This window comes from Lentinula edodes (genome assembly GCF_021015755.1).
Source record: "Lentinula edodes strain Le(Bin) 0899 ss11 chromosome Unknown C8R40scaffold_23, whole genome shotgun sequence".
NCBI lineage: Eukaryota > Fungi > Basidiomycota > Agaricomycetes > Agaricales > Omphalotaceae > Lentinula > Lentinula edodes.
In genome coordinates, this window is record NW_025764329.1 from 420226 (window position 1) to 433012 (window position 12787).

At 45.5% G+C, this 12787-nt stretch overlaps 6 protein-coding genes across 6 annotated transcripts; 2 read left to right on the forward strand and 4 right to left on the reverse strand.

The window, feature by feature from the left end:
* Nucleotides 1-1435: 1435 nt before the first annotated feature.
* On the reverse strand, nt 1436-2362 carry C8R40DRAFT_1048376 (uncharacterized protein; the record flags this gene model as incomplete). The annotated part of the gene is made up of 4 exons (XM_046224497.1): nt 1436-1658; nt 1719-1947; nt 2007-2104; nt 2157-2362. The coding sequence occupies 4 exons, from the start codon at nt 2360-2362 to the stop codon at nt 1436-1438; spliced, it is 756 nt and encodes a 251-aa protein (XP_046085137.1).
* Nucleotides 2363-3036: 674 nt separating this feature from the next.
* Nucleotides 3037-4528, reverse strand: C8R40DRAFT_1110994 (ATP synthase). Its single transcript, XM_046228341.1, has 5 exons — nt 4314-4528; nt 4046-4262; nt 3823-3993; nt 3546-3768; nt 3037-3487 (listed from the first exon to the last, which is right to left on the reverse strand). The coding sequence occupies exons 2-5, from the start codon at nt 4253-4255 to the stop codon at nt 3462-3464; spliced, it is 630 nt and encodes a 209-aa protein (XP_046085138.1). The 5' UTR covers nt 4256-4262; nt 4314-4528; the 3' UTR covers nt 3037-3461.
* Nucleotides 4529-4538: 10 nt separating this feature from the next.
* Nucleotides 4539-5850, reverse strand: C8R40DRAFT_345624 (class I glutamine amidotransferase-like protein). The gene is made up of 5 exons (XM_046234788.1): nt 5819-5850; nt 5560-5761; nt 5425-5501; nt 5321-5364; nt 4539-5271 (listed from the first exon to the last, which is right to left on the reverse strand). The coding sequence occupies exons 3-5, from the start codon at nt 5456-5458 to the stop codon at nt 4651-4653; spliced, it is 699 nt and encodes a 232-aa protein (XP_046085139.1). The 5' UTR covers nt 5459-5501; nt 5560-5761; nt 5819-5850; the 3' UTR covers nt 4539-4650.
* On the reverse strand, nt 5606-6886 carry C8R40DRAFT_1171966 (NAD-P-binding protein; the record flags this gene model as incomplete). The annotated part of the gene is made up of 8 exons (XM_046231798.1): nt 5606-5761; nt 5819-5919; nt 5976-5993; nt 6047-6379; nt 6439-6533; nt 6582-6656; nt 6724-6763; nt 6832-6886. 8 exons carry the CDS (start codon nt 6884-6886, stop codon nt 5606-5608), a joined length of 873 nt encoding a protein of 290 aa, XP_046085140.1.
* Nucleotides 6887-7429: 543 nt separating this feature from the next.
* On the forward strand, nt 7430-8747 carry C8R40DRAFT_345750 (uncharacterized protein). The gene is made up of 7 exons (XM_046234789.1): nt 7430-7667; nt 7749-7777; nt 7827-7866; nt 7914-7984; nt 8037-8280; nt 8331-8608; nt 8665-8747. The coding sequence occupies exons 1-6, from the start codon at nt 7554-7556 to the stop codon at nt 8391-8393; spliced, it is 561 nt and encodes a 186-aa protein (XP_046085141.1). The 5' UTR covers nt 7430-7553; the 3' UTR covers nt 8394-8608; nt 8665-8747.
* Nucleotides 8748-11062: 2315 nt separating this feature from the next.
* On the forward strand, nt 11063-12432 carry C8R40DRAFT_347709 (HSF-type DNA-binding-domain-containing protein). The gene is made up of 5 exons (XM_046234792.1): nt 11063-11077; nt 11127-11900; nt 11946-12069; nt 12143-12236; nt 12312-12432. Exons 2-5 carry the CDS (start codon nt 11227-11229, stop codon nt 12329-12331), a joined length of 912 nt encoding a protein of 303 aa, XP_046085142.1. The 5' UTR covers nt 11063-11077; nt 11127-11226; the 3' UTR covers nt 12332-12432.
* The last annotated feature ends 355 nt before the right edge of the window (nt 12433-12787 follow it).

Below are 12787 nucleotides of genomic sequence, written 5' to 3' on the forward strand. Positions count from 1 at the left end.
CAGACAGCACCGCGTTCAACGAGGGAGGTGCTTTGTGTGTTTCGCGAGTTTGAATCGAGGTTTTAACATATAAAGCGCCTCTGTATAGTACACGGCTTCGAGGGACCCAATGTAGTCTTCACGCGGTAGCAGTGTATAGTTATTAGGACACGGAGGGGAAGCGAGTTGGAAAGCGTAGGAAAGCGTATACATCAGAGGGTGTAGCGAGACCCTCGGGGACAATTGTGGTGTGAAGAAGATATATTGAACCAGAGAGACCATTACGAGTGATTTTGGCTCTTGCCATTGGGTCTAAGTACATACATAACTTCAACAGCGCGGCGAAAATTGTGGACGTTCTGCCAGTTGTTTAGTAACTATGATACGTATACATATACATGGAAAAATTTCATCCTTTATGTACTAGACTCTACCGATTTACACAGTATTTTCCCTCGTACATATAAGGATAAATCTGGAATGCTGTATGACAACTGAAAACATACCGCAGTATTCTCAATTTTTGAGCGGGAAGACCTCTGAAGACCTCCGATTGACATCGCATCTGTATCTGAATTAGTAGGCTTCTTCCAATTGCTACTTCCACATCCTTGACGCGTCCGTATTAAGCGTAGCGCGCAGCAATGCAGGCCCGTCGATTCAACGAGTACATAGAAATAAGATAGCGAAATTATCTCGCTCCTATGGGATATGTTAAGTATATTGATAATTAGGTCTCAAAACCATCGAGTTGTATCTTGATTATCCGTACGTCGTCGAAGACTAATTGTCCGTTGGTCTCCACTATGTCGCCAGTCCGCGTCACCCTGTCGCCGGCGTCGGCGTTTCCATGTATAGTATCCGAGGGATGCGACAGGGGGCTCCTGACCGAGAAATCCGATGAAATGACTATATGAATGTCCGAATCAATCCGAAATTAAGCGAAATCAAACCTCACCCCCTTAGTCATCAGAGCCGGACTGCCGATGTCTGTCTGCTTTCATTGACCAGAGCTGAGTTCATTCCGTGTTCAGTTGGAGTAGTTCTATAGTTATCTACCTCTAACACTCTTGTGAATATTCCATTATGTACAAGCAACCCATAACATTCATGATTTTGATGACTATTAGAGTTGTGAGCTTGAACAGAACTATGATATCGTACCTGCTGTTGATGCTCGAGTTCATCTTTCTCAGCTTTTCTTCTCATTTTTTCCCTTCTATTCTTTGCTATATCACATTGTTTCGACCCTCGATGCCCTCGGAATGAAGTTAAGTTGCCATTCAAGGTTGTACCCTTCTCACTTCCACAGAGATCGCATACGACGTAGTATGTACGCGGTACAATAATCGATGGAATGTCTCTGATGTGGCTGCCAGGTGGCTGCCGTCCATCGGCAGGATACCGGACCGGCTTCAAAAAGTGTACCCCCCTGGTTATAGTTGATATTCGTCGCTTACACAACGTACCCCCCCTGGGATGCGACAAGTGTCAAGCCGAGCCCGAGACCCACAGTAAGACCCACAGCGTCTGTAACTAGTTGCTTATGACTAGAATCGGAAGATTGTGAACTTGGAGTAGATGTACCAGAAGGAAGTAGAGAAGACGTAGATGAAATGAATGAAGGGAGGGAAATTGTGGGAGGCAAAGTTGGTGTTGGTAAGACCGATGAAATTGAGCTTAAGTAATAAAATAATCAGCATTGCGTGAAGAGCGAGATGACGGGAAGAGCCGCATACGAGTTATCTGTCACCGTTATTGTGATAGTCCCGATGTCTAAATGGGAAGGCAGTTCACCGGGTATGAACGTCAAACTCAGCGTCGTAGTCTCATTCCCGGGTAAATTGAGAATGGCAGCTGCACCGATGCTGGAATTTGCTGATACGGAAACTGATGTATTCCCGGCAGAGACAGCGATTTCAAACGACGCATTCGAAGACGGTGAAGTAGAGAGAAACAGCGCCGATGCTAGATCGGGCATGGAGGTCAATCAATTGATTGACCAAGGAAAATCCAACCATCCTCACCGCGAAATTGCAAAAACATTTGGGGAATGATATTTGCACCGAAAGGGCCTGCACCTTCAGTTGACACTATCGTTCCTCCTCCAGACGATGAAACTTGCCTAGAAGAAGAGATGAAGTTGAAATATCAGTGACCCATCGATTAGCGCTCACCATCCACCGAGGCAATTGGGGCTAAAGGAATCAGAGCCAGTGACATTACAGACAAAGGGAGTATAATCGATTTGCGGTGATGTATTCGCTATTGAGGTATTCTGCAAGGATCCACCTTGCTGAGCTAGGCATGGGATGATGGATGGGAAATAGAGAAACGACCAGGTCGAGATGCTGCATAGATGATGTGACCACCGTGTCAGCATTCAATGCAGTGAAGGGGACGGGGGGTTATAAATCAATGAAAGAGTCCCCAAAACGGATGTCAGAGTTTAAGTATGTAGTAGGGGGAGGAAGTAATTAATTAATAAAAACTGTTTGGTTACCAGTGGCAACAAGGAGAATTCGACTTTCTGATACTTAGGTGAAGAATTTTATCGTGGGTCGTTGATATAAGTAGTACGCGGTCCAAAACGGCAGTAGAGAGCCACGAAAAACCAAAGTGGGTAAAGTACATACATATCTCAAACAGATTGGGATTGTCAGACGATAGGGGTACAAGATTGGCTTAGCGTTTCAGGTGGCCTCAGGTTGTTCATGTGAGCAAGGAAGGAGACAGAGATGAAGTAGGAAGTAGACTGACAGTAGATTCCAGGTCCCAGAAGATAAATGTTAACGTCGAAATTTTCCCTAACCCAACCTTTCAGAGGTGGGCACACTGCGAGATTCAAAGAGAATCCTGGAAACCAAATTTTGAAGGAGTTCGAAGCCCGTAAAATCAAGCGTAACTCACCTTTGCTACAGCTTGCTCTAGTTTGCTGCTCAGGGAATCCAGTGATCTTCAGAATGATTGGATGGAATCAAGTATGATCGTAACCACTCATATTGACAGACGTCTGAGAAGCCAGATGGAATATCACCATGCTATTGGTGGATATGTATGGGCCTCAAGGACTCGTTAAAGAGATATGTACATGGAGATTAAGCTCAATGCACGTTATGACTGCGTCCTTTCCACTAGAAGGGAAGCCCTCAACGTGAAGATGGATGTAACAAAAGGGCCCAAAGCCAAAGATGACATGTACGACGTACTGAAACAGATGACTATACTGACAGAGGCTTAGCCATATGATGGCTTGTGATGCATGTAGTATTGAAAGTAGGCCAATTTTGCATAAGCGTCGCAGAAACAACTCAACTTAACAGAGAAGGGCATTTGCTCAGACCAGAGAGATTAGAATGAGATCCGACACGGCGGGCTGGACGTTGACCGGGAAAGCATAATCTGAAGAGCACGAGGACTTCAGGAGGTAAAGATGGAAAGACGATTGAATTCGCAGTCGTATGTATCTAGTTTCTGAACGATTATACAGCCTTGTTCTTGACCATCTCTAAAGTTCGAGAATTAGACCACTAGGACATACGAGACGGAATGCAAATCAGACTTACGCTCAACCTCTGCGACCGCCGATAAAAGGAGATCCCGCTGTGTCTTCTCGTCCTTTAAGTTGGCCAGGACCTTGTCAATGACAGATTTGGTGAGATCCGCCTGCTCACTCTCCTTCTGCTGTTGCTCGTAGCGTACCCAACTGTCAAGGACAGACTTGAGCTCAGATGCCATAACCACCTTCTGCTTTTGAACGAATGCCTCAGCCTCAATCTGAGCGGTTTCCTGTGCCATTTGTTCAGCAGAAAATATGAGGAAGTGTTTTTTCCGAGAACGCACTTTGGAAAGAGCAAAAAGGCTTTGGGTGAGGGCAACAACATCCTTCATTTGGCCAACAGAGTCGATACGGTCTTTGACAGCTTGAGTATGCTCTGCCCGAGCTGTATCCAAAACACCTTTGATTTTTTGTACCTGACTTTCGGCCCAGTTGGCGTAGGGTTCACGGAGAGCCTACGGCAAAAACATCGAAATTGATAAAAAGATTGTCATATATAACACGCACCTTGGCCATGAAAGCAAGGAACATAGCAGAGCCAATGAGAACGATAGTTTCCTCATTCACCACATACAGCTCCTGAGAGATTGCAGCAGCAGCCAAACCGGTTCCAAGAAGAGCGGTACCAGTCTTCGTGATGAGGTTAGGTGACGAAGGAAGTTTGTTAATAATTTCCGAGGCGCGTTCGGAAGGAGGTGGGGGATTGGAGGAACTCATAGAACGCCTAAAACCGAAACATGAGAACCTCAAAAAATAGGCGTGTTACAACACGTACGAAGGAAATGCATTTTGTACTGCAGCGACCACCCTGGGCCGAGCTAGTTAGGGAGGTCAACGTCACTGTCGATGAACAAAACATTCCTAGTCCCACCTGCAGCCCTCAAGTTGCCGACAGCAAGTCTAGAGGCCATAGTTTCAGAAAGAGCGTAAATCGAGGTTGTGGGAACTTTGGCATCCGAAATCGCACGAAGGCGTCTGTTTAGGCGCTTTCGGAAGGCCACGCTTTTGTCTGTTCATCCTCATCTTAAGTACTAATTTGCTTTTCTTTCCTAACAGAATCGTGTACGCATATTAAACGAAAGAATTTATAAAGGTAACTCGACTACAACATTTCATGCTGTATCTTTAGGCAGATTGTACTTGTCTGCGAAAGGATCCCAAGAAGGATCTTCATGCCTTTCATACTCCATCTCTCCCGCAATTTTCTGTGCTTGATCCTTCCCATATACCTCCTCGACAAATGCAAGAGCTGAGTCCATTCCTGCAGTGACACCGGACGCTGTCCATATGTTCCCATCGACGACCCATCGAGCATGTGCTATCCACTTCACATTCGGCCCAATTTCTTTTGTCATCGCCCAACCATTCTTGTTTGATGTGGCACGTTTCCCGTCTAAAACTCCGGCACGTGCGGCTATCCAAGAGCCGGTGCAGATTGTGAGAAGGTACTTGAGGGTAGGGTACGTGCGTCTGACGAATTCAAGCAAGGGATCGAGATCGTCTGCCAGAACACCGTACCCTCCAGGGATAATCAGTACATCGAGGGGAGGAGCATTGGTGAAATCATGTGTGGGCATAACTGATTCCCCAAAGTTTGACCTCAAAGGATTCAGAGAAGGGTCTCGAGGTTTGGTAGAGACTGGCTCCAGAGTTCGAGCGATGATGCTGAGGTTCATCGGAAAACTCAGAGACAGCAGATTGAGAACGTCCAGTGGGCCAAACGCATCCAGCGCCTGAATCCGAATTGATCAATATTCATTTTTATGCGGGGGAATCGCCTACCTGGAACGTCGGGAACACCAACAGCCCAAAATTCACCGGAAGTACTTATACATATAAGTACGTTCTCATCAGCATCGAAGAAAAGTTGCAGAATCTATCTTCACCTTTAGGTTCTGTGCTTTCAGATTTCGTGCTCATAGTGTTCTAAACGGTTGTGGAAAAGACAGAAGAGGTATACATACTATATATACATAAGGAATCCGGACATTGACCTCCGCTTCACATGCTGATATACTCACATCGATATTGAACTTCTTTGTCATAGCAAGCAGAGCATTCTACTCATTACATTGAAGCAAAAGCCTTGGCAAGCTGCGCATCTATAATGCTAATGGCAGACTTGCATGCCTCGTAGTTAAAATTATCCCTCGGTTGATCCCAGGCCTGTGTCCCACTAATGGCAATGACCCGTCCACTATCTTTGCTATCACCCAAGAGCGACTATGGAGATGAATTGATTAAGACCGAAAACTAGATTGATCGAAGCGGGGCACTTACCATGTATTGCTCGACAACAAACTCAACGGTGCACAAGTCGTCTTCACTGAAACCTTTCATGAATTCAGCTGATACTTCCGGTGGACCCGCAATATTTGTCGCTAATATATGTATAACTCAGTCCTGACACACTGAATATCAATATTCAAAAACTCACCAGCCATGCTGGGAGCAACTGTTTCACGGTGAGACTAACCCTTCTAATACTATCTTTAGATAATCACTTACTAGTGTTAATAGTTATACCCTTCTCTGCATACATTATAGCTGCACTCCTAGTGAAATTCACGATCGCTGCTTTGGCAGAAGCATACATTGGCATGATCGCACTGGGGAAAAATCCATAGACAGAAGCAGTCATAAGGAGCTTTCCTCTGAAACCGTGTTTGTTTGTGCTTTGACGTTCAAACGTCTGCAGTGCCAAAGCAGCTGTGTAGAGCTGCCCGATGAGATCAATATTCAACGTCGTTATATCGGGCTTGATTATCGGACGTTCTGCAGCAGTCACTGGGTCAAAATTGGGAAGCCAAGGGCGCTCTGCAATCCCTGCATTAGCGAAAACTAAAAGCAACACAAATATCAGTGATCGTTACGCCGAAATAGGACAAGAAACAAGTCACAATAATCGATGTGGCCGAATAATTCTTTTCCAGCCTCATATGCAGCATATTGCTGTTCCCAGGAAGTGGTATTGGCTTTTCGGGCAATAACAACACTTGGTAGAGGTTAGCAAGTTGAATCCGTATCATTCTGCGAATCGCACGTTTTGCTAGCTTTGTTGTTCAGCTCGGATGCTACGTCGTCACACTGATTTATGTCAACCATAATGACTTTAGCACTGTAGTGTCGATCATGGCTGCTCAGTAAAGTAGTATATGCGGTAGAAAGGTGATCGAAATCCGCACCCCTTCGAAACAAGTGCCTTCGTTATGGCCAACCCGAATCCTGTTTGCGGTCAAAACTGAATCAGTGCACAGAGTCAACCGAATCAGCCAGAACAAATCGCTACAGACCTGAAGCTGCACCTGTGACGAACGCAACATCTCCATCTAGTTGTAAGGAGGTCATTGAAGAATAACTAACTTTGAATGACCAAAGTAAAGCTGTCTTATAACCGACGAATTTTCTCCGATCTGTGGGAGCAGAACGGACTGGAATGGAATTTACAATTACTCACTATCAAGCGGGATCCCCGCAGAGCCCCGCAGACTTTACTTAAGCAAAGAACGGAAATATCCATCGATGAACACCAAAAGGAGTTCAATATAAGCAGTTTTAATATCTGATTTGCATCCCTGGGATGATTTACCATCGGGACCGGCTGTTCCGTCCTGGGAGAACACCTACGGGTGGAGCTTACTATGCTTTACTATGACTCGAGGGCTCCGGACCATGAACACCCATTATTGTGACGAGGTTCAAGCTAACACCTGTCGGAGGAGGTCGGAGTCGCATGAGGTCCGGGAGTTGTGGTTGTAAGACTTAGACACCTAGTGACCACGCTTCATGATATAGTAGTGAGAGGTACACCACCAAGGTCGTCGCGGTTCCCCGCGCCTTAGTACTAGATTTACTTACTTGCGGTTAATGAAGAGTTTTTAAAAAAAAAGTAGTAAGGGTACGTAGACGACGGTTACGTAAATATCACTTCCATTTTAGGAATGGGACACACCATCTTTACTCCGATTTCTTTTCCATCTCTTTTGCATTCTGTTGAGCGTGTCGGTAATCCCTAATGGAGCCAATCTCAACACCACACAATCTTAGGACAAGCAGAGACAAAGACAAAGACAACTCGCCCAGTGGAAACGAAAAAGCGAACCATGGCGGCGACGAGAAGGGCGTCAAGGTTAGCTCTGAACTGGCTTCCGTGGACGCCACTTGACTCCTTTTACGTCCTGGCTACATAAGTTACTGAATATATGCTTAGACGTCACGGACGACGCGTTATAAAGACAAGTTCGTGTCCCTTTGGCTTTCAAGTGAATCTACTAAAAATGGACTATAGGTTCACTGCTCTCCGGGACAAATACGAACATATCATAATGGTAGGTGATCTGTAATCTCTGAGCGAGCAGCTTTGAAATCATTATAGCAACAACAAAATTATCATCGGGACCTGGAAAATGCTAATGCCAAGATGAAGAAGATGCAAGAGGAAATAGAGTACGCCTGGAAGATCTTCATCCTTCACCCTCCGTCTCAACTGCACTCTTAGCTTACTTCTTGAGGCTTTGATGCCCACAACGCCTCCGGCACCTTCAACCTCTTACTTCGATAGACCTACCGAGCATCACGGTCGGTTGCATGACATGAACTCAGAAACGCAAATGGAAAGTCCCAGCCAAGTCGTTCCACGAGAGCATCCTGCGATTCGAGATAATTTGCGTCCCACGCGTCCTCAGGCTAATGGAAATACCAACGGAAATATGACGAATGGTGCTCAACGTTACTCGGCTGAGGTGTGTTTTGCTTTGTCTCATTCATGGAAACGAACTAATCTCGTACGTAGCCAGAACTAGAACCCACTACTTTATATCCTCGCGAGAGTAATGGACGTATCCCTATCTTATGATCGCAGGCTTCACTTACCTAGTCCAATTCAAGCCTTATCTTCATGGTCAATTATTCCAATTTTCGCAATCGCCGTTCGTTATCTGTATGATCCACAGTACTGGGATCTGATGTCCCTCGATAAACGTAATCTAATGAACAACCTATACTCTACAAGGCATCAATTCCATTCCCGTCGTGAAAACTTGGTTGCCATTTTTTTCGTCTTCCTGTGAGGCATGTTATCCTTTGTAGTACATTAGAGTGTTGCTTACCTCCATCGCCCTCGGAAGCAATTACATTGTCAACACCCATCACAAAAGCACTCGAATCAACAAAATGGGTCCTTCGTCGTCAAGTCTATATGTCGATTCTCTAACGAGTAGTACATATATAACTTCCGGAGCCCCGTAGCGGGGATGTGTGACAAGCCCGATTCGCCATACAGTTAATCAAGGCCGAAGTGAGCGCCGCACGTACATTTGGACACTGGTAAGCTTATTTCATTCGCGACCCAGGCCGATACTGAGGCATACAATAGAACGACTCCATCGTCAACCCGTCACTTTAATCCTTCGCTGCCGTGGATCCTGTGTGATCCATGGTGCGAGCAAGGGCCACCGTGACGAAGGTACAGGTTTCTGAAGCTTCTTCACTACTGAACCTTGATTACCTGTATCAGAGGCTGTCACGAAAGATTTCGGAATGTATAAAGCGACAGTACGTTAAGCTAAACTAGAACTAGAAGGTGCTAGAGAATGGTCAGAGGGTGCGACGATTTGCTAGTTTCAAGAGGCAACGACCAACTTTGCGAAATTCATTCATAGCAAACTTAATGTGCTTGAGCGCCCGGTGAAGCATCGTCATCGCGGAGACTTGAAACCAACAAATAGTTCGATGGTACCTGTTTATAATTATTCATCTGTGTCTTGGGAGGACTAAGGCTACATGTAACCGAAGCACCAGACGTAAGTAAGTGCCCAAATATATCAGTGAAATGTATCACTTGGTGTCAAATTTCACTCGGTGCAATGTGAACTTCTCTTGTTGTCTATCACTCAAAATTATACAGACATTTTCAAAGGAATATGAATGTATTTCTCCATTATCTACGTTAGTTGATAGAAGGAAGATACCTATGTGCCGGTGGACTGCTATGAAGGTAGTTATACCACTGGCAGCAGGTCGAGGTTGTCCTTTGAGTCTGAACAGAACTGGAGGCAGACAAAGATGGCTGTGGCCCAAGCGAGTCCTTGTCATCTTAATTCAGTTCCCATTCAAACTGAAAGGGAGTTAGTTTACCTGCTGCTCAATATTCCCAACCTCCTTTAACCTGCCTTTAAAGCAGTAGAATGTGAACTGCCCTGGACGCCCCTGGTGTCAGCGTCACTGCTTAAATTGCTGTCAAGTGCTTTCTGGCCTTCCAGCTGAATATCCAGTTTTTGTATAACTGCTGAATAGTATCAGGATCGATGCCAGAAGCCCCGTTTTTCCAACTGCAATGAGGCCATCGGTCTTTTTCGTAGGATTGCAAAAATAAGCAGAAAATTCAAATGTCCCAGATCCAGTTTCTAGCTTTGTTACTGCCAAATAATCTTGAATCCTGTTGGTCAGTAGGAATGGAAATTTACCACCACTACAATCATTTGAGTCTTCGTGGGCTCGAAAGCAGCGCATATACTCAGGTATCTAGCTGCACCCCCAGGTCATCGTCCTAGAATAAAAGCAAGATGAACACGTTTTTCGAAAGTATTTTCAAGTCTTCAAATTGAATCCACAATTGGGTCTGAGCAGTGGCGGGATAGGGCGGGATATTACGAGCTCTGTGCTTGGACGAGGTCTAGAAGATCTTGAGCGGTAAGTCCTGCCAGTTTCGTATTAGGAAAATACAGTCCAACACGAATGATGCATGAAACTGGCCCATGTGTTCACTTATCGATGTAGAATGATCTGAGGTTAACAATGATAACCTAATCACGACAGGGAACATGAACTATACCATGACAGACATTTTATGTGTTTGCACGCACGATTCAATTCCTTATCGTTCAAGGAGTTTGGATCATTATGAGCTTTGTGAGCGTTTTAAAATGGCATATATCATAGGCGAAAAGTTTTTGGAAAGTTTTTCGGGTTTCGTGATTGATGTTAGAGGCCTAGTCTGGTTGGAGTACGATGTTGGAAGCAGGCAGCCTGAATAAGAGGGTCGCTGGCCTCGGGCACCTGCATTTCTCTATCTACCGGGACGGAGTCTAGGTTTTGCATTGGCCTTTCACGATTGAGATACTGACCGTGATTGCAGTTGAACGTGAACCAGGTGGCAAAAGAGCGATTTAGAGATTTCGAGGGTTTCTTGCAAATATTTATTATTAATTTAAAAACATCGATTCCTTTTTCGTGTCAAAGGAGGCCCGACCGGGCGGTAATCCATAACTGTAAAAAGAAAAACCCCGTCCGTCAACTTGGAATCAAGCACATGACCAATCCGGGCGACAATGATCGGAACAGGGACGTATTTACTTCTCTTCTTAATCCAAGCCGCCGGCCACCACTGCCAGCGCTCATAACTTTTCATTTTCCTTCCTTTCACCTGGACATTCAAGCTGGGCTTTCACGGTGTGCGCTACTCCACCCATATCTTCAATTGGTATTGGACGATAACAGAGCGAGAAACTTCGTGGAGAACTACACAGGAGCAATCTTTTGGTCTGGATAAGATTCAATATTGTCGTGGCTTGCTCAGCAGACATTATAGAAAAAACAAACACGCTGTGGAAAAATCCTCGTAACACGCAGGACTGGGCAAAATCTGCCACTGGACTTGGTATTTCGCTTAAAGTCTTGCAAAAATTATCATGGATAGCCCGTACGATGAACATCCGCCTCACTCGTTGCCTCCTCCAGCCCATCTTTCTCATCTCTCCCGTAATCTTTCCGGGCTCAGTATGAATCCTGGCTCTTCTGCGACCAGTGCTACACATCCACACCATCCTGACAGGCCGTTTGGACTACGAATCTCTACATCCATATCGAATCCAGGATCACACAATCCCAGTCCAAATGCTCCGCCTTCGAGGAAGCGAAGTTTTACTTCTAATCCTCCATCGTTGCCTTCACTGTCAACGACAGTCATGGTAGGAGCTGGTCTGGTTTCCGGCTCAGCTACACCTCTGTTAGAGGAAGACATATCAGTACGAGGGATGGATCTGGATCTGGATTATGACAAGTACGACAAATACCACGAACCAAAATATGAAAAGTACGACCCAGATCTACCTCCGAACAGTGGCTTGACCAGCGCACCACCCAGTGCGTTACCGATCAGCGCAAGTGGAAGTAGAGGAAGTATCACACCTAGTGGAGGTACTAGCCCTATAGAAGGAGGTAGTGGTAGCGGTGAGGAAGGAACTGTGAGCTCGACAATGGGTCACAGCAGAATGGGTTCCGTCCATGGTAGTGGAATGCTTACAGGAATGGGTTCGATGGGTAAGCCCATGCCAACGAATAACTTTGTCACGAAGCTGTATCAGTGAGTGCGATTTTCCCTTCTTTGTTTTAGCTCACAACTTGACAGGATGATAAATGATCCAAAATCTGCCCATTTCATTGCTTGGACCGAGCACGGTACTTCTTTCGTTGTTTCAAATGTTGGCGAGTTTAGTAGAAGCATTCTGGGGAGCCATTTTAAGCATAACAACGTGAACATCATTACTTTGCTTGCTAATCATTGCTTCTACCGAATTATCGCATTAATTGGCTTCTTTGCAATAGTTTTCTTCGTTTGTTCGCCAACTCAACATGTACGGTTTCCACAAGATAAACCGTACTCCGCGTGCACAAAGGACAAGCTCGGATGCGCAGGCGAGTTGAGCTTTCTCAAATTTCGGACCCAGTTAACGAATACCCTAAAATTAAACTTCATTGCTGTTCGTTAACAATGTGCGCCACATTCATCGATGACTCTTTGCATCCGATGGTTTCGGGTGTTTGTTATAGACATGGGAGTTTTCGCACCACAAATTTCTTCGGGGTCGTCCTGATTTACTCGATGAAATCAAACGGAAAGCATTGCTCGAAGGGCAGGGCGGTATTAGCGTTGGACCTGAAAGTGTAAGAGCGAGGGTCGAATTGCCTGGGGAGGTAAGTGTTGTACTCATCGTGTCGAAGGACTTGGCTCAGTGAGCTCTGATTTTTCTTTCCTAGGTTGCATCTCAACTCGGATCAATGAGAGAAGAATACAGACGGGTGTGGGAGGTTTTAATGGCAGAACGGAGGAAAAACGAGCGTCTTACGGGACTCTTAAGGTCCTTATGGGATGTGGTCGGGAAAGGGTTTCCAGGAAGTAGTGAGTTTGCCTTTCCTTAACTGCGGAGCGAGAAAGTCGTCATTCTTCAATTTGTCCACGCTATGTGCCTT

Coding starts and splice junctions, on each gene's coding strand:
- C8R40DRAFT_1110994 (XM_046228341.1), bottom strand. CDS start 4,255: ATGAGTTCCTCCAATCCCCCACCTCCTTCCGAACGCGCCTCGGAAATT. Junction 3,994..4,045: donor TCCTTGCTTTCATGGCCAAG/GTGCGTGTTATA, acceptor TTTTTGCCGTAG/GCTCTCCGTGAACCCTACGC. Junction 3,488..3,545: donor GGCGGTCGCAGAGGTTGAGC/GTAAGTCTGATT, acceptor CTCGAACTTTAG/AGATGGTCAAGAACAAGGCT.
- C8R40DRAFT_345624 (XM_046234788.1), bottom strand. CDS start 5,458: ATGAGCACGAAATCTGAAAGCACAGAACCTAAAG. Junction 5,365..5,424: donor TGAAAGCACAGAACCTAAAG/GTGAAGATAGAT, acceptor TATATGTATAAG/TACTTCCGGTGAATTTTGGG. Junction 5,272..5,320: donor TGGTGTTCCCGACGTTCCAG/GTAGGCGATTCC, acceptor ATTCGGATTCAG/GCGCTGGATGCGTTTGGCCC.
- C8R40DRAFT_345750 (XM_046234789.1), top strand. CDS start 7,554: ATGGAGCCAATCTCAACACCACACAATCTTAGGACAAGCAGAGACAAA. Junction 7,867..7,913: donor AATACGAACATATCATAATG/GTAGGTGATCTG, acceptor AAATCATTATAG/CAACAACAAAATTATCATCG. Junction 8,281..8,330: donor CTCAACGTTACTCGGCTGAG/GTGTGTTTTGCT, acceptor TCTCGTACGTAG/CCAGAACTAGAACCCACTAC.
- C8R40DRAFT_347709 (XM_046234792.1), top strand. CDS start 11,227: ATGGATAGCCCGTACGATGAACATCCGCCTCACTCGTTGCCTCCTCCA. Junction 11,901..11,945: donor TTTGTCACGAAGCTGTATCA/GTGAGTGCGATT, acceptor ACAACTTGACAG/GATGATAAATGATCCAAAAT. Junction 12,237..12,311: donor AAGCTCGGATGCGCAGGCGA/GTTGAGCTTTCT, acceptor TCGTTAACAATG/TGCGCCACATTCATCGATGA.